At 42.1% G+C, this 26,418-nt stretch overlaps 1 protein-coding gene across 5 annotated transcripts in view; it reads right to left on the bottom strand.

Moving 5' to 3' along the window:
- MID1 (midline 1) overlaps positions 1–26,418 on the bottom strand; it is a 573,199-nt gene that overhangs the window by 63,093 nt on the left and 483,688 nt on the right. For all 5 annotated transcript variants that reach the window (XM_087860132.1, XM_087860136.1, XM_087860135.1 and 2 more), the window contains one exon: positions 3,211–3,306. In XM_087860132.1, the coding sequence (XP_087716258.1) occupies positions 3,211–3,306 (96 nt within the window). The remainder of the gene's footprint in view (positions 1–3,210; positions 3,307–26,418) is intronic.

Below are 26,418 nucleotides of genomic sequence, written 5' to 3'. Positions count from 1 at the left end.
GCCTAACGAATTCCACTAGGTTTTTGGAGTTTACTAGCGTGCTGTGAGGTTCTCCCCGGGACGCGCGCTCAGTGCATTTTGCACTAAGATATCCGTAGTAGTTTTCCATTAGCCAAAAATAGGATATCCTTTACTGAAGAGAATAGGGATGCCGGTTGTAACTGCGAAAGTTCCCCAGGTCTTTGTGCTCCTCGAACCCTCACTAAACTTTCAGGACCAAATAAAGTTTAGAGAATGATGCGATTATTAAAGCCCACCTCGCTCTCATCTCGTAAAAGCCGGTTCCGTCTGATACCCCTCACACACCTTCTGTTTCCACAGAACGAACTACTTGCTTTATGTACACACCCTCTTTATTTTTCTATGTCCATGCCTTGGTCTGCCCTGCAAGTACTGCCTGTCCTGTCCCTCCATATGCCCAAGTGCCACCGACCCCTGGAAGGCGGGCTCAGATGGGGCGCTGCCTCCCCCAGCTCCCAGCTGGAAGAAATGTCTTGCTTCTTGGAAATTCCAAGTACCGAGTCCACCCCTCTCTTACAGGCATTAGTTTTCTATTTTGTGCCGAGGTTATTCTTTGGTCTTGGGCAGGATGGTAAGCTCCCTATGGGCCGGTCCCCTGGTGCCTAGTACAGGGTGGTGCACACACAGCCGACGCTCCCTACACGTGAGCGGAGTGAACAAGCTAGGTCACACCGGAACGAACCGAAGTGACTGGCCAGAGGCTAAAATGGATGCCCTCGCCTAGAAATTTCTGTGCGGTGAACACAACTCATGGATCAACGGGCATCAGGACAGAAGAGCAGAAAGTCACGTTAAACTAAACTATCCAAAACCGGAAAACAAGGCAAAAAGAAGACTGTGAGTCCTTTCGGGGTCGTATTAGGTCGTACTAGTGCATAACCCACACGGCAGCCTAAGGAAGGGTCGTGTAACTCTGCAGGCTGGCAGGTCCCAGAGTTCAGCTTTCTATTTACTCCTGATCCAGCCTTAGTCTCTGCAAAGTTAAACATTAACTTAGAGAAAACTGATGCTATACAACTCATTTTGCCCAAACGTCATGACTTTCCTGCCCTTTGGGTCACGAAGCAGTTTTGCATCTAACTCAGCTACCTGACCCCAGCGCCCTTCTCCCCATGCGGCCCCCTGCGCCCGAGGTGTGCGGACATCGGCTTCTGCTCTGCTCCTTTTGGCCAGCTTTACCGCCTTGGGGGCTCCTTCATCAATGTCTTAGATAAATCTTCAACAGACTCACTGGATTACTGTACGAGAACCGGATGCTCAATTTTTTGAAAAATTACACTCTGAGAATATGAATAATTATGAATAAGGGACACATCATAAAATAGCAAAAAAAAATAGGTACTTCCAGTATCGTTTTTCTACTCGTAATTAATTTTATTTTTTATCTAGAATAAATTTCGCAAATACCAAATTTATTCACCCACAAGGATTCCTTTCCATTCCTAAGGCTTTATATAGGAACAAAGTGAAAGGAATGCATACCCTTTACTCCTTGTAAATAACTTCCAACGGCATGTACAATCGATTCAGTAATAGCTTTATTTAAAAAGCCTCTATCACAACTAAATATCTAATCTTTTGGAATAAAAATCAAATCTGCTGGTGAATTTCTATCTATCATTTGAAATTACTGAACATTATAGAAAGTAATTTTCCATGTTAAAACGAATAGCATTTTGTAAATTCAAGCCATACTAATACTGCATTGGGAGCAAGACAGTTGTTCTGAAATTACTACGGGCCATAATAGAAACCAGACACTAAATGCTTTAAGAAGTAACTAGCTGAAATTGAATGAAATAATCACCCAATCCATAAAGCCTTTGTAAGATTTCCCCATAAAACACAGGTAATTTTTTTTTTTACTGAAGAGAAATTATTCTTTCTTATTGTCCTAAACATCAAATGCCATCACATCATAAAAATAAAATATAGCACAGGGATCATTCCATTTTGTTCATCCATTTATTCCTATAACACACATTCACTGTGCCCTACAATAATGAAAACATTATGCTTTCTCACTGTTATTTACCATGTTGTTTAATCAACAAGGCTCAAAATGGTCCCTAGAGAGACCCTTGCCAAAAGCAAATCCATTCTTTTTTTTTAAAGATTTTATTTATTTATTTATTTATTTATTTGAGAGGGAGAGAGAGACTGCGCACGCGCACGAGTTGGGGAGGGGCAGAGGGAGAAGGAGAAGCTGAGTGCAGAGCCTGATGAAGGGCTTGATCCCACCACTTGAGATCACGACCTGAGCCGAAATCAAGAGTCAGATGTTCAACCGAATGTGCCACCCAAGCACCCCAAAAGCGAATCCATTCTAAGCAGAGGGTTAGAAAGATCTGGCTTCTGCAATTTGTCCTTGGTGTCACTGCTGCCTACGTACTCTTGACTTAATGCCAACAGGTGGTCGATTTCATGGAAACGTATCTGACAACGAAGATGCACGTAATGTACATCTGCAGTGCGTTGAATTGTGCCCCCCTAAGGTTATGTCCAAGTCCTCTCTCCCAGTATCTGCAAATATGACCTGGTTTGGAAACAGGGTCTTTGCATATGTAATTGAGTTAAAGTGAATTCACCCCAGGGTTCAGATGGCCCCAATCCAATGACTGGTGTGCCTGCAAGACACGGAGACACACAGGGAGAAGGCCATGGGACCACAGAAGCAGAGGTGAGAGTGCTGCAGCTAGAAGCCAAGGAACACCAAGAACTGCCTGGAACTACTAGAAGGTGGGGAGAGGCATGAAACTGTCCTCTCCTAGAGCCTTCAGACGGAGCAAGGATTGATTTCAAACTTCTGACCTCCAGAACTATGAGAGGATACATTTCTACCATCTTATGCCATCCGAGTTCATGGTGATTTGTTACAGTAGCCCCTGGAAACTAATACAACAGCTTTTATATAGTGCTTTTGTGGATGCTCTTTGTAAAGGCGACGGAAATCTACAATATTAGGAATGCCAAGTAGGGAGAGCTGTCATGGCGGCAGTGGGGGTGCGACAAAGCAGTGCATGGGGGAGAGTCTCCGAGAGTCGAGTTCTTTCCAATTCTGTCCATATTTGGCTTCTGCAAAAGATCTAATTTTAAAAAGATCTCCATCTTACAAATGTAAAGGTGAGGAGGGTATAAAACCGTGGGCTGGCAGTTTTCATATGAAACACAGCATGCAGAGACACTCACCTCCACATGCTGACAGGTTTGGATGAGTTTAGCCAGAAGGGTCTCCAGCTCCGTGTTCCTCTTGATAAGGCTGGTGAGGTTACTCTCTAAGTTTTGCTGTTCAAAAAGAGAAGACAAATATTATTCTGCATCCTGAAAATATTATGCTGTATCCTGAAGTATTATATACCTTTAATAACAAAATTACTCATACTCAGGAAAATCTGATCTCTTTTGCAGAAACCTCAATGAAATCTATGCAGCTTTAAGCATTCATAGATTTTTTTTTAAAGATTTTACTTATTTATTTGAGAGAGAGAGAGAAAGAGAGTGTCCAAGCAGGCAGAGGGGCAAATGAAGAGGGAGAAACAGACTCACTGCTGAGCAGGGAGCCCGACACAGGCCTCGATCCCAGAACCCTGGAATCAGGACTTGAGCCGAAGGCAGATGCTTAACTGACTGAGCCACCCAGGCGCCCCGCATTTATAGATTTAAACTTGACTTTGAGGAGCTGCATTTAAAAGAACCTTTAAAAAAGTTTCAAATTTCATTCTTTCTTTCCTCCTTGTACAAACCCGGGCACATTTACCTAAATAATTAGCTATAGGTCGTGAACTACGGAGAAAGGAGGTAATTGGATTTCTAGTTCTTTACCTGAATCAGAAATGGCAATAATATAAGGAGTATATTCCCACAGCAAATCAACTCTTATTGGAATTTTAGGATTTACCATCTTACGGGCAGGCTGAGGTCAGTCCCTCAGAGGAAGGTTCGAGTTAATCCGGCTATCGCTGACATTATGGCTACTTACAGGCATTTATAAGGTATAAGAAGTCCTCATCATACACATTTACTCACTCATAGTACATTTTATTGTACATGCTTCTATTCTTTGTCTATCAACCTATCAATGCCAGATTAAATTTCCTTGAATGCCACATTTTCCACATCACTATCCTCCTTATAAATCTAGACTTATTCCCTATTCGTTTGGAACATCAAATTTAAAGTTCCCTGCAATGACTATTAAATCTAATTTTCAACCACAATAACCCGCTTTGTATTCTGTATGCTCTTCATTTTTTTTTAAGATTTTATTTATTTATTTGACAGAGAGACAGCCAGCAAGAGAGGGAACACAAGCAGGAGGAGTGGGAGAGGAAGAAGCAGGCTCACAGCAGAAGAGCCCGATGCGGGGCTCGATCCCAGAACGCTGGGATCACGCCCTGAGCTGAAGGCAGATGCTTAACAACTGCGCCACCCAGGCGCCCCCTGTATGCTCTTCATTTATGCCATTCATTCATTTATCCATTCACACAAGAATTTATTAAGCTTCTACTAAATGTCACACTCCGAAAGATACTGGGGAAACACAAAGAAAAACTCCTACTCCCTGTCTACAAGGAGACGGCCATGCCCCTGCGGGACAGGTGCTGTGAACGAGTCAAGGGGCAAAGTCAGGGCTGCCCGGGAAGGGTTCCTGGAGGACACATTCTGTCCACTGAGGCTGGAAGGATGGGCATGGAGTTTTTGGTGAACAAGAATGGGAATTTCTTGGGAAGATGGGATGGAGGTAGAGGTGGCCACGGGCGGGGGACAGAACGATGTCATGGACCAAGATCGGGGCAAAGGATTAGGGTGACTCTGTGTTTTAATGGTTAGACAATTCCACAAATACAGTGAAAAGATGGAAAGGAAGGAAATTTCATGGAAAAGAAAATAGATCGAGGATTTGTAATGCTATCTTCGAAAAAGGATTTGAAAAGAGTATGGGGGGCATTTTGAAAATCAATAATTTCATAAAGGTGATAATAGTTCACTATGCCGTGAGATTAATTTCTGAAAGCATTTACTCTTTCTACTTTGCAAAATGTTAGATTTAGAAAGGTATATTCAGGAAAAGAGTCACTTTTATTTAATGCTTAAAATGCATACATCAGAAACAGAAATCACTCTGGTCATTCTTAAACAAGTTCTGCTTATTAATCTGGTCTTTATCCTATTGCCTAATTTTTTCATTTCAAAGACCACATTTTTCATTTCCAGTGGATTCTTTATCACATCTCCCTCTTCTTGAATTACTTTCTCTTCTTGTTCCCAGGATGCAATTCCCTCCTTCATAATTTCAAGAGAACTAAACACATTGATTTATTCTTAAGCTTACTTGAAAAATGCAATTCCCTATTTTCCTGTGTTTGTGCAATGTTTCCCAAGAGTCTGATTTTATCTTGTATCTTATAATTTTGGTCCGACAGCTCATCTGATGTGAACTTTGTTCCCTGGGCTGTGATCTGGGGACTGGCACAGCCCAGCCAAGCAAGCTGCCCACTCTGATGTTAGGGCGTGAAGTCGTTTCCCTAGAAAGGGCACTCCCACAGGACACCCGCGTGTTAGAGAGGCACAGATCCGGGTTTGACTCAGTGCATCCCTGAGACGTTCTGTCCCTGAGAATTCTGTCTGGCTCCAATTCCAGAAAAGGTGGGTGGTACCCTTTGAGTCCAGTATGTCCATGGGGAGCACCAGCCTCCGGGCATATGGGACAGTCTGAGGCTCCTGCCCCGTGTGGGACACTCTCCACCGTGTTCCCCCTTGGGTCTCCACCACCTCGTCTCATCTTCACTTCTCCTGAGTAGCCCAGCTTCAGCCTCCCCCCACCATTCTGCATCTCCTTTCATTTCCGGTCCTTGGAGAATTTCCACTCATGTTTAAACTTGGTTATTATTCTTCAAAATCCATTTGAAAATATTTTATCTGTAGTTCTCATGTGTTCAGAATTCAGAGGGAGGTTTTGTACATATTTCATCGGGGCTGGAAGACCAACAAGAGTGCTTCAATTTTGGCTTTGAAACACTCAAAGCATCTCAAATACAAATATCTTAAAGGAGAAAAATGACTATTTCCCACTTAAAGGATGGGATACCTTAACAGAAAGTCAGAGAAGGAAACAGACAGAGTGATTAAGGTGCAGGTTAACGATCTCATGGTTGCATCAAAGAAAAGCTTGCTTTCAAAGCTCTTAACAACAACAACAATGCAGACAACAGCCAAACGTTTTTCTGTTTGGATGAAATGAATCACAACCACTAATCACTTTATGGTCAGACTAGCCAGTAATTTTGAGACATTCCATCATTCAGTGTCCTTGATCTAAATGTGACTACTTTATGGTGTATTTGTCAACTTCTTTTGGTATGTTAATCTCAGGGAATCTTTCTCCTTGTCTTTTTGGCTGACCCTTCCGAGCAGGAAATTTCTAGGGAAATACATCATCTAGCTGTTTACACTTCAGTGATCATAGGTATGATTTTTCTAAAGCTAGTCAGCAAAAGAGAGCCAAATAAATATAATCTAACACATTTAGATTTTACAAACATCTGCTTGCTTCCCCTCCTTTTATTAAGTATGCATCATGTATAAAAATCTGGTTTTAATCAACTAATATGTAGACTAAAGCCTGTGGTTTAAACACATTGACCTATCTAGATCCTTTGGGGTTATTCAAATTTAAATAGTACAAGTGTTACTGAAATCCACAAAGAATTACCGAGTCACTTACAAGCATAATAAAGGGAAATGAAGCTGGGAGAGAGACTTGTTTCCAAGAAGTACCAAAGGGACTGACAACACTTGAAGAGAGCCCGGGTAATGGGGAGGTAACAAAATCCAGTCCTCAGTGAACCATGCATCCATCAGCTCCCACTACAGGGACTTCTGTGGAGTTTTTGAGAATTTAACTGTATCGCTCACATCCTGTGTGGCGGTCAGCAGGTCCTATAACCTCCTAATTTTGACTGTGCTTTGTGCAAAAGAGAGATAATATTTTTTGGCATAAGAGTCTTGGGACTAAGCGTATAGAAGTATCTACTTCCCTACGGATATCTAAGGAATTCTACAAAGTACCAAGAAATAGTTTTCGTTTCCTGTTCTCACCTCGAAAACGTTAATACATTTACATCTCCTTACAGAACTGAGCTTTGTAGAGATCCACGGAGTGACCACACATGCAGGGAGTAAGGAGACTGGGGCTACCATCCCAGCTCAATTCTCCTGGATGGACGCCACTTGGGCCCAGCTTCCCCATCCATGAGGTGTGGGTACGGATATCTCCCTATCTGCACTGTTGTATAGCTCAGGGGAGGAAACGAACACATACACCAGGAACTATACAAATGTTTGGTGAAATCATGAAGTACAGGAGAAAACTTTCCGTTTGGTGTCAGTACCAGGCACTAGAGGGGCCCAACCCCGTGCCTCAGGCAGTCCCCACTCTCGGGCTTGCTGGTGGCTTTTGCTTGCAAGCACCTGTTCTTTTGGCTACCAGGGTTTTATCTGGCCCTGGGCAGGGCAGGCTGGGGTGCTGGGGAGAGCGAGGGGAGGCTGATGCCTCTAGGAGCAGCCTTCGGTCAGCAACTACTGGCAGTAGGTGGATGAAAAGGTGGCAGTAGGTGGATGGTCCCCCAGGTGGGACCCCTCGGAGTCATGACCCATAAAGTCTTTCAGAGAACCCCACGGAGAGGAGCCAGGTGCCTGTGGCGACAAGCAGCTTGCGTCCGCACCCTCTTTCTGCTTCCTTCCCTTCTTGGTCCCGCTTCCCCTCTCCCTTACAGCTGCTTCCTGGGTCACCTTCCAACATGGATTCTGAGCCAAGGTCTTCTTCTGGAAGAACCTGACTAAACCTTATTAGGAAAATAATCCTAATCCATTATTTGTACCTATTCCTTTTTATGAGGAATAGTCAAATTAACAAAGGATTTTATTGTTTTTGAAAGACATTTGCAAATACGAGAGAGTGTTTTGTCTTCCTCCACCTCCCCTCTTTCTTTTCATTTTTTTAAAGATTTTATTTATTTATTTCAGAGAGAGAGAGAGAGAGACAGCTGGGGGAGGAGCACAGGAAGAGGGAGAAGGACAAGCAGATTCTGCACTGAGCGTGGAGCCCGACGCGGGGCTCAATCCCAGGAACCTGAAATCATGACCGGAGCTGAAACTAAGAGTCGGACGCTTAACTGACTGAGCCACCTAGGCGCCCCCTCCCCTCTTTCTAACTTTTTCTAGAGGCCACATATCCTCCAAATTCCAGGCTTTAAACCAGCAGTCACTGGAAACACAATGTCAGCCACAAATGTGAATGACATTTTAAATTTTCTAATAGTCATGTTTAAAAAAAAAAAAGTAAAAAGAACCGGCTAAAATTAATTTTAAGAACATATTTTACTTAATTGAATATCCAAAATATTATTTCAATCTGTGATCAATATTTAAAAACTAATGAGCTGGAGCACCTGGCCGGCCCAGTCGGTAGAGCACGCGACTCTTGATCTCAGGGTTGTGAGTTCGAGCCCCACGTTGGGTGTGGAGATGACTCAAGACGTTTAAAAAAAACCCTGATGAGCTATTTTACATTCTTTCTTTCTTTTTACTAGGTCTTTGGAATCTGGTATGTGTTTTATGCATCCAACACAGCTCAATTCACACCAGTCACGTTTCAAACACTCAGTGGCCACACGCAGCTAGTGGCTCTGTGATTGAACGGCACAGCATTGGAGTCCAGAACAGGGGTCAGCAAACTTTTTCTGTAAAGGGCCAGGCAATCCATATTTTAGTCTTTATTGGCCATAAGCTCTCTGTTGCAACCGCTCAATTCTGTGGCTGTTTTCGCGAGAAAGCAGCCATAGACTACATAAACGGATGGGCAGGGCTCTCTTCCAATAAAACATTATTGACGAAAACAGGTGGTGACTGAGATTTGGCCCGTAGGCCAAGCTCCTTCCTGGGCCTGGGCACATGCTCTTCCCTCTGGAATGCACCTGCAGAGCAGGAAATAATTCTACTACTAAGGAGAGTGCATAACAAAACCACAGTATGTATTGAGTACCTGCTGTATACCCATCACTGCTCAGTCCCTTCCCATTGTAAGTGTTAAAATATTTGTTATGGGACCAATTAGCAGGAAAATTGAATATTCACGGGACAATTCTTCTGAAATCTAAGGTAGTAAATCAACTAACTAGTTCATTAATTTAACAACTACCGCAGATTGTTAGAACATTGCCTTCTCCCCTTGGGGGCCTTTCTCACTGGTAGCAATGAGTCTGAGCCCAAGAAGAGGGACTTGACAACTGAGAAGTATTCTGAAGGAATGCCGTGTCACTCCCCAGGACCGCAAGGATTCTGGAAAGGCAAATACTACACTGTTGAACAAATTTTACTAGACATGGGTTTATGTAAATAGTCTAGCAATTATCAGGGACACATCTATTCCACATTCCATCTAAAAGCGAAGTCAGGTCGCTCCTCGCCTTAACTCATGAGCGCTTCCCCAGGTGTGGTTTTCATAGCGCGGCTCTTCGAAGGGGAAGGATGTGCTAAGGATGTGTCTTTGTTGAGATGGAATTCAACGCGTGCCTCCTACCGCCACCACCACCACCACCAAAGTAGAGGAATACAAATAATTCAAGAGGGTCCTTCTAAAAGTAAAGATACAGAACGGTCCCTCTAAAAGGCAGAGTTGGTTTCTTAATATTAAGCGAACGATGGGATACAAGTCAAATCTGGGAAAGGCGAAGTTGTAAACCACGTGTTGCTTAAAGAATGAGGCTGCCCTGAACACTTTTCTGCAGCGAGGATGATTAATTTTTCCTATAATTTTTGTTTTTAACGCATACACTGCTACTGCATTTTCACGGAGCCATACTCCCCCTCCTCACGTTAGGTAGTGTTCAGTGAGGCTCATTTGAGCTGGTAATTTAACAATTTAACAATCCCTAGTGGGACAACAGACTTCACACCAATCTCAATAGGAGCCTGTAGGCAGGGAGATGGACACCAGCTGAGAACGGTAAAACAGATGAGCTTTGTGCTTCCAGGCACACTGATATCTAATCAAACGGCAAGGTAAGCGGACAGAAATACTGCTAATTTTAGCCTTTGGAGACCTAGACCTAAGAGTCAGGTTGCAGGGAATTAATGACTTGTCATTGAGCACTACTATTAAAATGTATGCCTGAAACAGGAGATTTCAGTAATTCCTTTTGGGTTTATCCAGGCCTTAAAGAATGTTTGCTCTTATTCCGAAGTCAATGCTTCAGAATGTCTTTAAAGTATAATATTAAGTCTGGATACCTTTCAAGGCAAACACAGATCTGGCTTGTTTCAGTGCACAATATTCAGAGCGACATTCAGGAACTGTGTGTAGCCCTGACACCCAACACCACGACTCCAGCACGATCAGGATATGAACACGTCGAGTGCCACAATCCATATATTTTCTTCTAAGAAACTTTAATCACAATCCTTAATATGAAAACACACACCCGTATTAACACATGCCACCTGCATAAAAGCATAAACTCTTTATATGTAACTAAACACTTAAGATGTTTTAATTACCTTGCAGGAGTTTAAGGCTATCTTCAGGTTCCACTCACGACAGACCGCGAGTACGTGTGATTTATGCTGGGTTTAGTTTTTAATGCCTTTTTTCATTGGTTATGATAGTTAACATTTCCAAATGCCCTGGCAAGACAGGCCGCCCGGGGAACTTCAAAAACATAATAAAACCCAATCTGCATACAAATTTAAGTCTAGTGTTCCATGGGCTACAATTTAAGCCATTTGGATATGCGATACTGTATTTACCTTGTCAGGTTTTATTTGATATTTCCATATTAACTCCTCAGAATCTGTTCTATATATTTATAAATTCCATCATCAGGAGCTCAGGGTTTATTATTCTAATCTCGCAGTCAATAATATACAGAGAACAATTTTTAAATACCACTTATGGTCTAGAACGGCTTTCAAATTTTGATGGAGATAAATTTCTATCTTTAAGAGTTATATTCACCTAATGATAATTCCAGCAGATCTGACAACAACTACTTAGTTACAGGTACCAGAGACGTGAGTGGCCTTTCTTGTTTGTTCCCAACCCCCTTGGCCCTACTTCTGTCGACAATGAGAGAGGTGAGCAACTGACCCATGACCACATTTGTCAGTTTTGAGAATCAATACCGAGGTGAAGGAAGCTGGATGGCTGGGAACCTCTGAAAATCTCAAATTTAGAAATAATTATCTTCATTGTGAAATTTATGCCCGCAGAGAAATGTTTCAGAGAAAATGACTGTAGCCTTGACCAATGGAGAACTGCAGGAAGCATTTCCTAAGATCATGGCCTGGGTAAAAGAGCCATGAAGGAAGGTTCCATCAGTCAAGAATTAGACGGTGCAAAGATTACGGGCATATCAGAAAACAGACTAATAGCAGTTTATTATTTTTGCTCAAAAAAAAAAAAGCTTTCAAGTTGGGGAAAATATTAATCTCCTAGACCAGGGGTCGGCACAGCAGGGCCCACAGACCAAATCGTGCCCTGCCACCTGTGTTTGTATGGCGTGCCAGCTAAGAATGGTTTTCTCATTTTTAAATGATTTTTAAAAACGAAAAGATAAAATTTTGTGACATGTGAAAAGTATATGAAATTCAAATTTCTGTGTCCGTAAAGTTTTACGGGAGCACAAATACTTTCATTTGTTATGGGCTGTCTGTTGTTGCTTATGACCTACAACGACGGAGGTGAGTACTAAGGTCTAAGGAGACCTTACAGAAAATGGGTCTCCTTAGAAACAATAAAAACATCTTTTAAAAAATAACCTAAACACTTTTTATTCGTTACTACAGAGTGTTTGCTCTGTTGGTCCAAATCATTTAAAACTTCCAATCATTCAATTCACTTAACATTTTCAATCCCTACTACGAGAGTACAGGAGTATGCCCAAAATTTCAGTCATTCGGGTGTTCGAAATTCTTTAAAGGCGAAGTCTCTTTTTGTGGGCTACCAAAATCATTTGTAATGCATAAAAGAAAAAAATAGCTTGAAATCATGGATGAAATGCATAGGTCTGAATAAATTCCACTGTCAACTTTTTTCAGAGAAGCAGCAGTTTCACGTTGGGAAAGAGAAGGATCTTAAATGGAATCAAGGTTACAGCAAGAGCGTGGTCAAGGGCAGGTAAAGAAGGCGGCACAGCACAAGGATTAGCCGGTTCTTTCCAATCTGTGACTAAGTATGAAGGGTTTGGTTGTAGGTACGCATCGAACGTAGAATTACTCCTCAATTGCTCTTTGCATCAGTTCTGTTTTCCTCAGTCTTTTTTCTTAACCGTAAAACGCACCTCAAAGGGGGCCTCAGAGCACGGGATAATGAATGGCTATAAAATCCCCCGATACTGATGGACACCATACACCTTGTTTGTATACGTTACTTCAAGCTTTACTTCCTCCATCACTCAGAGATTGAATAATTTTGATCTTATCCCCTTTCCTCCATTTTAAGTAGATGATGACATTGCTAGATACTCATTAACAAACATGTTCTGGCTTTTCTCCCTAAATAGGGTTTTAACTGATACCATCAAACATTTTTACCAGAACTGAATGTCTCATGGTGGGTGTTTAGCCTTCAGTAAGTGGAAATACATTTTTTGTTTGTAAGATTCTGTGGGAAGACCAAATCTTTTTCTAAGCCAGAACTTTAGATACTTCATTTTGGTTGAAGCGCATATATTGAATATATTTCAAGCGAAAATAGTTGAGTCCTTGATCTAATAATTCTGCATCGATAGCTTTGCTTTGCTTTGTTTCTACCACAACATGTATGTCCTCAAATTTTTAGGTTTTAGAGGACTATGTCTTTTCTGGACCAGCTGCTGAAAACGATTATTGAAATTCTATACATGGTCAGCTTTGCTCTTGAATTTGTGGCATGCCCAAAAAGGATTCATATTGTTCACGAAATTCATATCCCCATCTGGGAGGTGCAAAAAGTATTAAAGCCAAGGGAGGTTACACTCTTTGAATCAAAAAAAAAATAGATTAAAATTCCAGGCTATCTAAAGGGGTCTGGTCTGTTAAGAATTTACAAAAATCAATGTTATGTAAGAGAATTCCCCATTTGGGACAGCCTGGAGAATCAAAGAAGAATATGAAAGCATGCCATTGTTTCTCGGTCCTGACTAACCTTCAAAGACAGAACCTTCCTTGGCTTTTAGACGTCTGAATCTCAGATTCCTTGAATTCATCGCACCCTCCATCCCTGACTCGACCACCTTCACCCAGCCATTTCCTCCTCATTTAGTACGACTGATGCTGTCTTTGTCCAATCAAGGTGATTTTGACTGAGTCGAAATTAAGGAAACAGAGACGTTATGGAAGGAAGGAAGCAAGATGATGACTGATCAGTGGGTAAGTGGTTCCCACCTTGGCCTGCACACCGCAGTCGCCTGGGGAGCTGTACAAATGCCATGCTCAGTCTACACCCCCTTCCAACCACAGAGTCTGAATTACTTAGACTGGGGTAAGGTCCAGGGACTGGAATCTTTAAAACTCCTCAGGAGAGTCTAATGTGTAGCCAAAAGCAAGAGCTATTGCTCCAAATTGAGAAATCAGGTTGCTAAGTCTTTGGATCTGTAATACAGTGAACAAAAATTAACAATTTATTCCCTTTGCTAGTTTTATACTTCGAGACTTATTCCGAATAAAAAGAATATCTTTTGGAATGCAGCATCTGCATATAGTGAGTGCAGGAATAAAATTATATATAGATGTCACTAGAAGTGTGAATTTATAGGAATTTATCATAGAAAATCCCAGGAACTTGACTAAGAGCTTTGCAGGGAACACTGATTATTACTGTTCAGAAATTCAGAGGGCTTTTTGACCAGAAAATACTCATTCGAGTATTCCCAATGTCTAAAAAGAACTTCCGGTGACCTCAATTTATTCTTTGCAACATATTAGTATCCTACGAACTGGGTTTGTTGATTTTAACAGTAATTATTTCACCAGAAATAAAACAGAAGTGCGCTACAGATGTTTTAATTCAACAGGATTTCTTATGCGGTAAATCAAAGACGTAGGGGAAAAAAATTAAGAACTCTGATGACAAAAGAATAGATTCACTGCCCTACCCAGATTCTTTGAAAGGTCAACTCAGGCAACACGACTGCCCTGAAGACTAGAAACGCCTCTGCAGTCTGAACGGTAAAATGCAAATATTTACACCGATGGAAACCACAGTGATAACATTTAACTCCTTCCATCTTTGCCCACAATATTCTGTGTCTTCGATCGAAGGCCACCCGTCTGCTGGCAAAAACTAGTAATAATAATTCTAGAGTTAATTCTTTCATTTGCAGCGCTGCACAAAAAATTGTCAAGCCGTCTTCCCAGAGCTGGTTTGTGTAGACATGACTGAAGACCATTTAAGGGTCAGTGTATTTCGGAAATGAAAGAACTCTCATTTCCCTCGAATATGTTCTGGTTCGCATACACAACGTTTGGCTCAAGAGGAAGTCAAAGAATAAATGTCGCTTTAAAAAAAATGTTTAAAGCCATCTGCTTTTAACCCAGGGAGAGAAAAGTGTCCAATATCCAGAGAAGTGGAAGGAGACTTGCCAGTTAAAAGGATTCTAAAGGACAAAGTCTCATCTCATCCGGGCTGTCGCGTCTAGTTCTCCAAGTGCAGCGCGCCCAGCAGCAGTGGCCTCTCGGGGGGGGGGGGGGGGGGGGGGGGGAGGGAGGGGTGGAGGGCAGATTCTTGGGCCCTGACCCAGACCTGCTGAATCAGAAACGGAAGGCAGCCCAGAACTTGCGATTTAATAAGCCCTCCAGGGGATTCTGGTGAGTGCGAAAGTTTGAGAACCACTTACCTGAACGTTCTAACACTCTTCAGCGTGTGGGGGGTTAAAAATTTTAAAGACAAGAGAAGCTAAGTGGGGGGTAAGTAACACCTGTGCTGTTCTTCCTATCCTCCCTTTCTAGGTCTTTGTCACCAGGCCTTATGCCTGGCCCTTTCCGTAGTTCCTTCTGTCTCCGTTGGGGAACAGGAAGGATAATGGGTGGAAGAGGGTGCTAGCCATGGCACGGGAGGGGGGGGGACGAGGCAGGGCTGGAGAATCGGAGAATCGGGGAGGTGGGGGGCGAAGACCCAACCTCATGGCAGACGGAAGGTTTGGGAATGAATGGGTACCTCAGTCAACTGTGTTTTTTACCCTGTCACCATTGGCAATTCTGAATTGCTTTTTCTAATAAAAACATAGATAGAACTCAGATGTTCAGAATGTTCCAGAAAAAAAAAATTGGTCTTGGTGAAGTTGCCCCAGTGTATTCTCAATTACTTATAAATGCTGTTTAGAAAAATGTTTAAGTGGTGTTGAAAGGGGGAGAGGGCAGTCAGCCAGCAGAGGACCCAAACTCATCTGTTTATGATGAAAAAATAATGCCACCCCAACGGGCTGAAGTCAGTGCACCTCTATAAGATTTGGCCTGACACGAAGTGTATAAAGCTGAAAGCAAATGTTAAACTTTGCTCTCAGAACTTTTTAGTGTGACTTTTGTCATTTGATTTTCAAATGTCTGTGACCTTGGTTGACCACTGTGATAGGACATTCCAGGGAGGTAGAATGTTATCATATGACATCAGAGACAGCTTGGTAGTTCAGCGGTGACAGTAAATCAGAGTGGCCTTCCACTAGCCATTGTTTTTCTCCAATGCTTTAGCTTTGAGTGAAGTGCCACTTACACCGCTAATGAGTTCATTTTCAAATCAAACACATTTCCTATAATTAAAGGCAGACTTTGGCACCGCATAATTTTGACTGCAAGTGAGCCTTTCACCAGAACGTGTTCTTTCCATCTCCAAACAATTACGACAAAACGGTGACTTCATATATACATATTCCCCCGGCAAACATGGACTCTTTGACAGTTTCGACTCTCTCCTCTGTCCTGATGGGGTTCAAAGTTCGATCTCAGATCTTAACTCAGACCTAAACTTTGGTCTCTCATTCCCACCGCCACACCAACATTAAGCTTCCACGACCCCTCGTTATTTTAAACTCCATTTTCTTAACCGCATCATCAGTCCCTTTGAAATTTCTTCCCACTTTCGAATCTTTACAAAGGAGAATTACCATTCTCCAGGTCGAGAACCACAGCATCATCTTAAACCCTGACCTCTCCCTCATGCATTCTATCAATCACTCTCTACGGCTGCTTCGTTGTTTATCAAAAGACCTCTAGGTTTCGGGCTTCAGCTTTTCCTTTTCCTCCCAAGGTAACCACTCTAACCATCCTCTTCCCTGAACTGTTGGTTTTCATTCCTCTAATTTTTGCCCAGCCAACCGGGTCTATGTGTGGTCACCAAAGTAATCTTCCCAGTAAGTTGGCATTACCATAGTGTCCCATTCTCAAAAGTCCCAAAGCTGTCTGGTCTTAAAGGATCAAATTCAAGCTGCTGAATTGGCATGTAAAGTCCTCAAAGCTATAGAAGGTTTAGAACTTCCCCAGTAGAAGCCAGCTGTAATGACCGCTGCCCTGCGAAATGAGGTCTACACTTCAATTAAACCGTTTTCCTTATTGGCCAATAACCACCACGCCAGTTGCAGTTGGTTGTGCCAACTGAGCTGTTGGTCGTGCCTTTCCACCTACCCAGCACTTTTTTTGCCCCCCCACAGCATCTCAGAATCGAGCAGAGTGCTGTACGGGCAAACAGAGGCACCAATAAATGCTTGCTTGATAAAAGAATACACGAATAGTATTAACGCAGCTAACGATTTCCTATCTATAACAGAAATCACATAAAGCCAAATCTGAATTCTATTTCAAAATTGAATAAGATTAAATCATACTTTTCTGAAGACATCAATACATATTTGAGACATCAAGCCAGAGTTCACTATATTATAAAAACACTTTGATTAAATTAGTTTCAGAAATTGCTCTCCGGCCAAGGAGCTATCTACTACGCAATGGATCAGGCAATAAATCTTAGACTCTACGTGCTGACAGGTGTAAGATGATTTATTGAATTGTAAGACAAGGAATCGCGAAGCGCTACTAAGAAAATATACACTCTCTTCCAATGCAACATAATTTTACTTAACAAAAGCAATTTAGGAGGACACTGTACTATTAAAATAGTTGTGAATGCTTCCTATACATCATTAATTCTACATATTAAAAATAATCCAGGAATGAAATCATTAGGTCATGCTGCTGGCTCCAGATCAGACGGATGACTTAGTAATGATCCATTTCCCCGAAATAAAGCTCATCTCTGCCTGGTAATAATCAGAGAATTTACACTACCTGTGACCACCAATACTGCTCACCCATGCATTAGCCCTGTGATTTTTACTCTTTTATCTGGCTTTTTCTTTGGAATGTTATTCTATTTTACACCATAACAAAAGAAACCAAGCCACATATTTAACTTTCTCTTCATGACTCAACTTCGTTATAACGGTTGCCTGAATTTTACCATTTAACTGATTTCTTGAAAACTAACACTATTTGCAGCTATAAGCTTTCGCAATAAGCAATCAAAATTTTTTTAATTAAAAAAATGTACCTAAGGGGACCTTCGTGTTGGTTTAATGAAAAATGGCATCTTTGGTGCTCAGGATACAAAGGCAACCTGGTGTGCTCGGGGAGAGGTTGGGATGGTCACGCCACAGTATATACACAGAACAGCTTGGAGGTGTACCAGTCAGAAAGGCACATTTTGTTTTGTCAAGATGGAATGATACTGCTAGAGAATTTGATGCTCCTGCCCTTGGTCTCTAGCTCCCAAAGAGTGTTCTAGCCCTCAACAAAATCCTAGGTCTAGAAAAGAGATCTCCCTAGGAGCCCACTCCAGGACTAATAACTAATAACTGTTGGTCTAGATTTCCTCTGTAAAGTTTCAGGAACTAAATGGACTTTAAAGAGTAGACCCCTTTAGAGGGCCTTCGCAAGGTTCCAAGATCTGGGAAATTCCATTTTCAGAGCATCAAGTAGTTATGAAATGAGTCCAAAGACTTCTGCCCGTTAACTTGGTCCGTTCCCTGGGCTGTTGGTATCCCACATGAATGGCTCTAGCTGTGGTCTGTAGGTGCTCTGTGTGTCACAGAAAGAGGTTCAGGGCAAAATTATCTCAATTATAGTTTGAGGCATTGTTTCCAAGTAGGAGAGTCAGCGTGTCCTTGATCACCAGAGACCCAATATCTCCCACCTGCAGAAGATTCCAAGAATGAGATATTGAGTCCCGTCCAAGTTGAATCTATGGCATGGGTAACGAGGATCCCACCCAGATAGTCAATTTGGTGAACATTAAGTCTACCAGGGCCAAAGCTCATTAGTAACACACAGAGACTCCCCCTGCTGCTTCTCATAGTTCGAAAACTTCAGATACAAAGGATGTGAACTCCCTTGGAGGAAAGCATCATTAGGCAGGACTCCTGTTTCTCTTTTCCCCATTGATTTAAAATACCCAATACTATGTTCGCTGCATAGTAGATTCTCAACAGATATTTGCTAAAGAAATGGGCAGATGAGTAGGTGAGTAGATCGATGGATGGGAGGGTGGGTGAATGAGGGCTCCCAGAGTTAGGAAAATAATGTGACACTTCAGTCCCAAACCCTGAGAAAGAATTTAGGTGGTAGAGGAAAGTTCTTGGATTATACTGCGCTCACAGCTGTGCTGTGCTGCCTGAGCGTTGGAAGAATATCCAGTTCTCTTAAATGAGCACTGCTGATTCTATTGAAAGCTTTCTGGAAGGATCCAAATACTTGGTATTCTGACATTCTATGGAAGATACCAAAGGCAGTAGGCCTATTTATCTCCTTCTCTGTCAAAAACCTTAATTCTCTCTTGTACATGTGCTGAAAAGAAAGGACTTATTCCTGAGGCTACATTTTCTCCTCCGCCTGGAGAGCTGTTGTTGCAAATTAGCACATGAAGCTAGTAGACGCTTGTTTTTAGATTACACACAAACAGAAAACACCGAGTTGAGGTGCTAGTAATAAATTTTCCCTGCAGTGATTCACAGCTGGTTATTACAACTTCTCGCTCTCTGAAATACTAACTTTAAAACTGGAATCTGAAGAAAACATCTTCAAAGTATTCTGAAGCAGGCTATTTGCATTTCATCCCTTTTGATAACCAATTACACGTATGGAGACTGAAAAACAGGAGGAAGTTGTCAATTGACAAGCATTTTCTTTCCTTGAGTCCTAAAGTGCAATGTGGGTTTAAAGATCAGGTCCCTAGGGGCGCCTGGGTGGCTCAGTTGGTTGAGTGGCCCACTCTTGGTTTCAGCTCTGGTAGTGATCTCAGGGTCCTGGGATGGAGCCCTGTGGCTCTGTGCTCAGCGGGGAGTTGGCTTGAGAGTGGCTCTCCCTCTCCCTCTGCCCTTCCCCTCGCTCGCACGCTCTCTAAAATAAACAAATCTTTTTTTAAAAAAGAAAAAAATACATAAATAAAAATGAGGCCAATAAAGTAGTTTTATATTATTTGCATTTTGTAGTCTAGCAAAGTGTCTCGTGAACACACAAGCCTGGGATTGTAGTTTAGAGTCCATCTCGAGAAGTACCCAGAAACGTAAAAGGAAATTGCAAAAACGAGGTTAAAGCACAAAAATCCCAAGTGTGAATTTTTGAGCACAGATGGAGTAAATGAAGAGTCGGATAGAAGAATGTGGGAGATTCGGGGTAGGGGGGAGCTTTAAGGGAGAAACACCTTACTCCACAGTCTTTTGGGACTCCCCGGAGCCAGGTATTTCCACTACATTTTCCAGGCCTAATCAGACTCCCCAGGACTGTGGTTCATTTCTTTCCAGGCAGCCGTTTTACCATTTGACTTGAGTCAAATCTATAAGGGGCGTTTTATCATCACTAATGTGACCCAGTATGGACCACGTTCTCATGGCACAGAATGAAATTTGGCAAAATCAATGACCATTTAAAATGCTTAACAAACTTCTGGATCATATCAATTAAATCCTTCATCGAATTTTCACCTAAATTAAACATTACAAATGTACAGCTGGGAGGCATGTTAAAAAAAAAAAAAAGCCCTCCACCGCATACATTACAACCATTAATGTGTTCTGCAGATTTTTTTTAGAGCCTGGGATGAATCCAAATTGACCATGTGTAGGCTGTCTTTGGCAATCATATGGTTTTCCAAAACAATTATAAAAACAAAAGAAACATTTGCTCCTTGCTACTAGTGTATACAATGTCTCCATAGGGTACTTTGTGCTGTCCCAATACATGCTCAATACCTTACAAAAAGGTTGTAGCTCATTATTTACCAATGTCTGCCAGCTGTTAAGAAATGAAAGCGGATGAGGGTTGGGGTGGGGAATTTAAGACTTAATTAATGTGGTGATTAACATCACAAATAGTGTCTAAACAAAAAGCTGAAGAAGAAAAGGAATGAACTTGAACCTTTGCTTCTCTAAATTCTTTTTTTTTTTTAAGATTTTTATTTATTTGTTCGACAGAGAGAGACAGCCAGTGAGAGAGGGAACACAAGCAGGGGGAGTGGGAGAGGAAGAAGCAGGCTCCCAGTGTAGGAGCCTGATGTGGGGCTTGATTCCAGGACCCCGGGATCATGCCCTGAGCCGAAGGCAGACCTGCTTAACGACTGAGCCACCCAGGCTCCCCGCTTCTCCAAATACTTTCTTTCCTGCAACTATTATATGAGTTTATCATGCAAAGTAAAATTTTAAAAACAATCATAGACTAGATATAGCATCCAGGTTTACTGGATAGTAAACTTTTTTAAAAAAAAGAGATTTATTTATTTATTTATTGGGGGGGGGCGGAAGGAGAGGGAAAGAGAGACTTAAGCAGACTGTGAGCAGATCCCGACGTGGGGGGGCTCCATCTCGTGATCCTGGGATCATGACTGGAGCCGAAACCAAGAGTGGAACACTTAACCGACTGCACCACCTGGGGCCCCTGGCTAGTAACCTCCTTAACGACAAAGGTATCTTGCTAATCTTAACCACTTCCCATCTAAACACAGTAGGATCAATAAATGTTTGAATTGCATTGGAATATATATGGACATGGGGGGTAGGGGTAACTGAAGTACCCCATTCTGTTCTACTTTGGACTCAAAACATTTCGAAGATACTCCAACCACTTCACATTGGAAGGCACCATCATAGTTATATTTAAGTTTACTTTTCTTTTGAATTAAAAAAAAAACCAAAGGGGGCGTCTGGGTGGCACAGCGGTTAAGCGTCTGCCTTCGGCTCAGGGCGTGATCCCGGCATTCTGGGATCGAGCCCCACATCAGGCTCCTCTGCTGGGAGCCTGCTTCTTCCTCTCCCACTCCCCCTGCTTGTGTTCCCTCTCTCGCTGGCTGTCTCTATCTCTGTCGAATAAATAAATAAAATCTTTAAAAAAAATAAATAATAAAAAATAAAAAAAACCCAAAGAATTTAGCGCAATTCAATTACAGTTCATTAAGTGGAAGTCTTAGTTCGACTACCATGTACCAAACACGGAATAATCTTCCCCACATGACACACTTGCGGGTATATAAATACCCACAATAATGTCCACACAACAAAGTCGAGGTTCTTTTCATCCAATTTGAAGCGTGTTAAGTATTTGTCCACTTCAAAAGATCAAATATCGACCACAAGATAAATCTCAATACCTCTGACAATATTCAATTCTGGAAAACCAACGTTCACAGCCACACAAACTCGGCATTGGGAATGTACTCAGGTTCTCAGATCCTCTGCGGTCCTATCATTCTCCATAAGTCACTCTGAGTTTATCTGGCTCTGACGCACTTGGTCATTCTCCTATCCCAGCCAGAGAGGTGGGCTAGGATGAGGCAATGGCTCATTTGTTGAGAACCGGAGGTGATTCCTCTTTCCATACAGCCTCCTTGTGAAATAGAAGAGGCATGACGGTAACAGTAATAACAGCAGTGAATTAGCTGCAGCAAAAAGAGCAGCCATAGAGAAGGTAGTCATAGTGCCAGTAGTCACGATAACAGCAGCCAGCATTTACTGAGCATATACTGTGTGCCGAGTATTTGGCATATTTTATATTTAGTCCCCTTAATGATGCTATAGGCATGCATTAGTACCCTGATCTTTATTGATGGAGAGACGTACGCAGAGAGCCTCACTTGCCCAAGTTCACACAGCTAGTGAACGCTGGAACTGGGCCCCTGAGCCCAGCTCCGTTTGATTCCAAGCTCCTTCTCCATTTCCGCACCCCCCGACATCATCCGACTTCTGGAGGAGATGCACGTCTTCATTTTCATGGGACCATCTTCTAACAAGTCAATTCATTTCCGTTGCTTTTTCTGTTCCCTTGTAACATCTCCGGAAAATGCCTGTTGTGAGTACAGCAGGTCACGCTGGTTTCACAAACCGAGACACGAAAGACAGAGTCGGTGCTTTAAAGGGAAGGTTGGGGTTTCCAAGGTTACACTTTCGGGAGAAAAGCCAATAAGCAAGATTCTTCATCGGAATGGCCCTGGTTAGAATCAAGAGGATCTGAAATCTCGTCAACAGTAACTGCCCCGTGTGGAAGGACCTCTGGCGGGCAAAGGCATGCTTGGGACTGCTTACCAAGGACCTAATTAAAAGACCTTTAATTTAGGAAATACTTCTCTACCATGAATTGAAATCTTTATCGGAAGACTTTTCGGCAGAAGGGAAATATTCTATTTTAGTATCCAACTCACTCTAAATAAAACCAACTCTGGGCTATTGACCTGACTTAGGTCTCATAAACAATTACAGGACTGCATCCAACTTAAGAGCACAAATATATACAGTATTCCACGTCATCGTCCCCTTAGTACCACAGGTTTCTCCCAGACTTTTATTATGGGTTAATTCTGATTTGGCTCACTACCAATGACAGGGACATCTGTTTAGCCTGACGAACGTTTGAATTCAAATTTGTAAGGAAAGGCCAATAGATGAACTCAGACCAAGTGCAAAATGCTGCTGCCCTTACGTAGTAAAAAGGCACCATAATTCTAAACCCTAATTTGTGGATTTACCTAATTTCAAAGATAAGTTTTAGATCATTGCATATGTACACCTTGACTTACTTCAAGATTTTAACAAGAAAAAAATACCCGGATATAGGTGTGTTTGCAAAGGATGAGGCTGAAAACATTACGGAAAGCTCTAGCCCTTCTCTGTAAAAATGTGGCATCTTGAGGCCGGATGAGGTAGACTTTCGACACACAGTAGGCGATTGTGATACTAGCTGACGAGCTCTGAAGGGAACTTTGGGAGCCTGTGCCTCTTGTTGCATACGATCAAAAGAAGAATAAAATATCGTTTTTCACCCTTCGCTCAGTCTATAATTAGAGAAAGGTTCCTATTTTCCTTCAGTGCGTCTCGTAATCCCTTTGCCAAAAAGAGGAAAGTCACCCCAATATTCAGAACACAAAATGAAAAGAGAGGGAACTGTTCCTGGAAAACATCTTCAAAATGGGATGCGTGCCTGTGGTGACAAGATAATTATTTCTGAACGAGGAGGGGGTGAGAGGAGAAAGAAACACATCCGAAATAATGTGACTTTCGCGTTCCCAAACAAGGCTGGGGTGGCTTTCTTTTGCTGTTTTAAAAACGTCTGTTTATCACTTTATAGAGTCATGATGTTCCTATTTATATTTTCTTAATTTTTTTCTTCTTTAGCTCTGTTTGGCAGCATTGGCTGCTGGAGTAAACTCTGTATTTGAAAAAGCTTACACTTTAGATTTCTAGAACTTTAAAAAAAAAAAGCACTGAATATTGCCAGTGGATTTTAAATGGAACTGCCAAACAATAGCATGTCCTACATGGACTTCCCATGGGAGTTGAAGACTTTACAAGAGAAATGGCCAAGTCCCATGAGGCTGCTTCCTCCATCCTGCCCATTTGGGGCACGCCTGAAATGTTCTGGCATTATGCTCTCTGCTCGTTGTCTTTGATTGCATGGAATTTATTACTTAGGAAATATTTTTAAAGTATTTTTAAATAATAGTTATTCTTTAAGCAGTAACAGCAAAAACAAACAAACAAACAAACATTTAGAAACAGTAAAATGATGAACAATTGCTTCACTTTGGGGGAAAAAAAACCCAAGTTCTGAAACGTTTTTGTTTCATGAAAATTATTTTCAGTTCAGCAATTTATAAATCATCATTCAAGGGTTCAGTGGCATTTAATGATCACACTCTGTCTTCTTTATAGCTGGTTTTTTTCCGATGATAGTGGGAAACAAACGAACCTATTTTTTTACAACATTTTCTATGCCTATTGTCCATCCCTACAAAGACCACCTCAAGTGCAGAGCTTATCTGGGTAAGGATCGGCTCAACCTTCAGCCCCTGTCTTATCACCTAACACTTCCTTGTCAGAAGAAACGCATGGGATTAACTCATACCACTCATCTTCTAGAACACTCTTTCCGAACACTTTATTTCATAAAATCACTTAGGGCTATATAACTCTCAACAGCACGGGAAAAATGGTTCTTCCTGAGCCTCGAGAATCAAAGATTAAGGCAGCAGTGAAGTTTTACTAGGGTAGAGTAAGCCAAGTGGAGAAAGCAAACTTCAATACAGCTGACCTCACGTCTGCGGGAGCATCGCAGAGAGGTGGCATCACAGGGAGAGGGCACCATAAAGAGGGGGTCATTGGGATGGATAAGGGACACTTCCTGCGGGAAACAAATTTCATTTTGTTTCACCATCTCCAGTATTTACCCATTCAGAGAAATCAATGACAAAGCCATTTTATCGTGGTAAATACGACAATGATTTTTTTTTAAGGACATGGAGCACTTTTATCAAATGTATTCCTTAGACACAAAATGGAAGAGATAGAATAATCTTCTCTGAAAAATATAGACAAGTAGGTAACTAACAAATATAGGTAAATCAATCTCCAAGAAAAAAGACCAGATTCAATGGCTTTTTAACCTTCCAAGGAACCAACTGTTATGAGTGCATTTTGGAAGAAATGCCACACAAACAGCAAAACAGACCAGCACTGTCCTCAGAGCCAAACACATAACTCCCCCCATTAATTGTGATGGCTTCATTTCCTCCACCTTGGCCTTCCTCCACGGTCACTCCCGAGGCCTCCTAGGGACGCATCTCGAGCTATTCCACTGAATACTCAAATTCGCTCAGTTATTCAAAACAAATTATCTTCTGACTTTCCAGCTGAAAATATCTCTTGGATAGAAATCGTATTGACTGGCCTATTACTTGAGTAAAACAGAGACACTGATTATTATCATTGTCTTAGATTTGATAAATATCTTCAAAATGAAGACCTCCTATAAGACCACAGGTAACGAAGATCTCTGTGCGGTAGGCCGAGTATCTATGCTAGGAGACTTGTCTTAACTGACATAAAGGTATTTATTCAACTTCTGCAGAAATTGGGTATATTCTAGACCCTGCCTCAAACAGGAAGACTGCTTCAAATGGAAGAACATTTACTGAAGGCTGGTCTATTTGTGGTCTAGCATATGGGTTTCCACTAACCAGCTCTGAGTCCTCAACCAGGGGTTGGCAAACTACAGCCTGTGGGCCCAGTCGGCCAGCCACGTGTTTTTATAGTTTCACTGGCACACGGCCACGCCCATTCGTGTGAGCATTGTCTGTGACTGCTTTCACACTAAGGCAAGTTGAGTGATTCCAAAAGAAACCAGATGGCCCACAAAGCTGACAATATTTAGTAGGTGCCTCTTACAGTGTTTGCTGACCCCTGCCTTCATGAATTCATCTGGACCTCAGTTTCCCCATCCGTAACCGAGAGGCTGAGCAAGACAGAAATTTTTCAAGCAAGGTTGCACATTAGAGTCACTTGGGGAGCTCTGGGAAAAGCCCAGGGCCTGACTTGTACCCTCGAGGATCTTGTTCCACGGGGCTGGGCACCCCGCTCAAGGTGATGTTCGTGCGGCCAGGGCAGGAACCAGTGGACTAGACAACGACGAAGGCCGTCCCAGCTCAGGGCTTTCTCGATGTGAATCTCTTCCGGAATAAACAGTATCTGCCTGCAGGAACAGGCACTTGGAAATGATGCCGGCATTGAAGACTCGCATTTGATTCCAAGACTCACATTTCAAGTCTCCGATTTGAGAAGTTTAGAATCTACAGTTTTGCCGATAAAGAGGCAGAGCTATACGAATATAAACGGTTCCTTTGGAAGACAGATTTAAAATAGACTAACAGATTTACTGAGTAACTTTTGAACTACGGAAATAATTCACTTTGAATGTATCACAATTAAAACTATTATACATCAAATGTAAGCCATTTGGGGGAAAATCTCAGCTGCCAGCCTGTTCTCTGCAGACTTCCCACTTGGTCGAAAGCCCCAGGCTGTCTCTGACACAAACAGCTACCCCTGATAACATCAA

This window comes from Ursus americanus, chromosome X, assembly GCF_024610735.1.
Source record: "Ursus americanus isolate L20-20 chromosome X, mUrsAme1.1.p, whole genome shotgun sequence".
In the NCBI taxonomy this organism is placed as follows: Eukaryota; Metazoa; Chordata; class Mammalia; order Carnivora; family Ursidae; genus Ursus; species Ursus americanus.
This window is presented reverse-complemented; position numbering and strand designations above follow the sequence as displayed.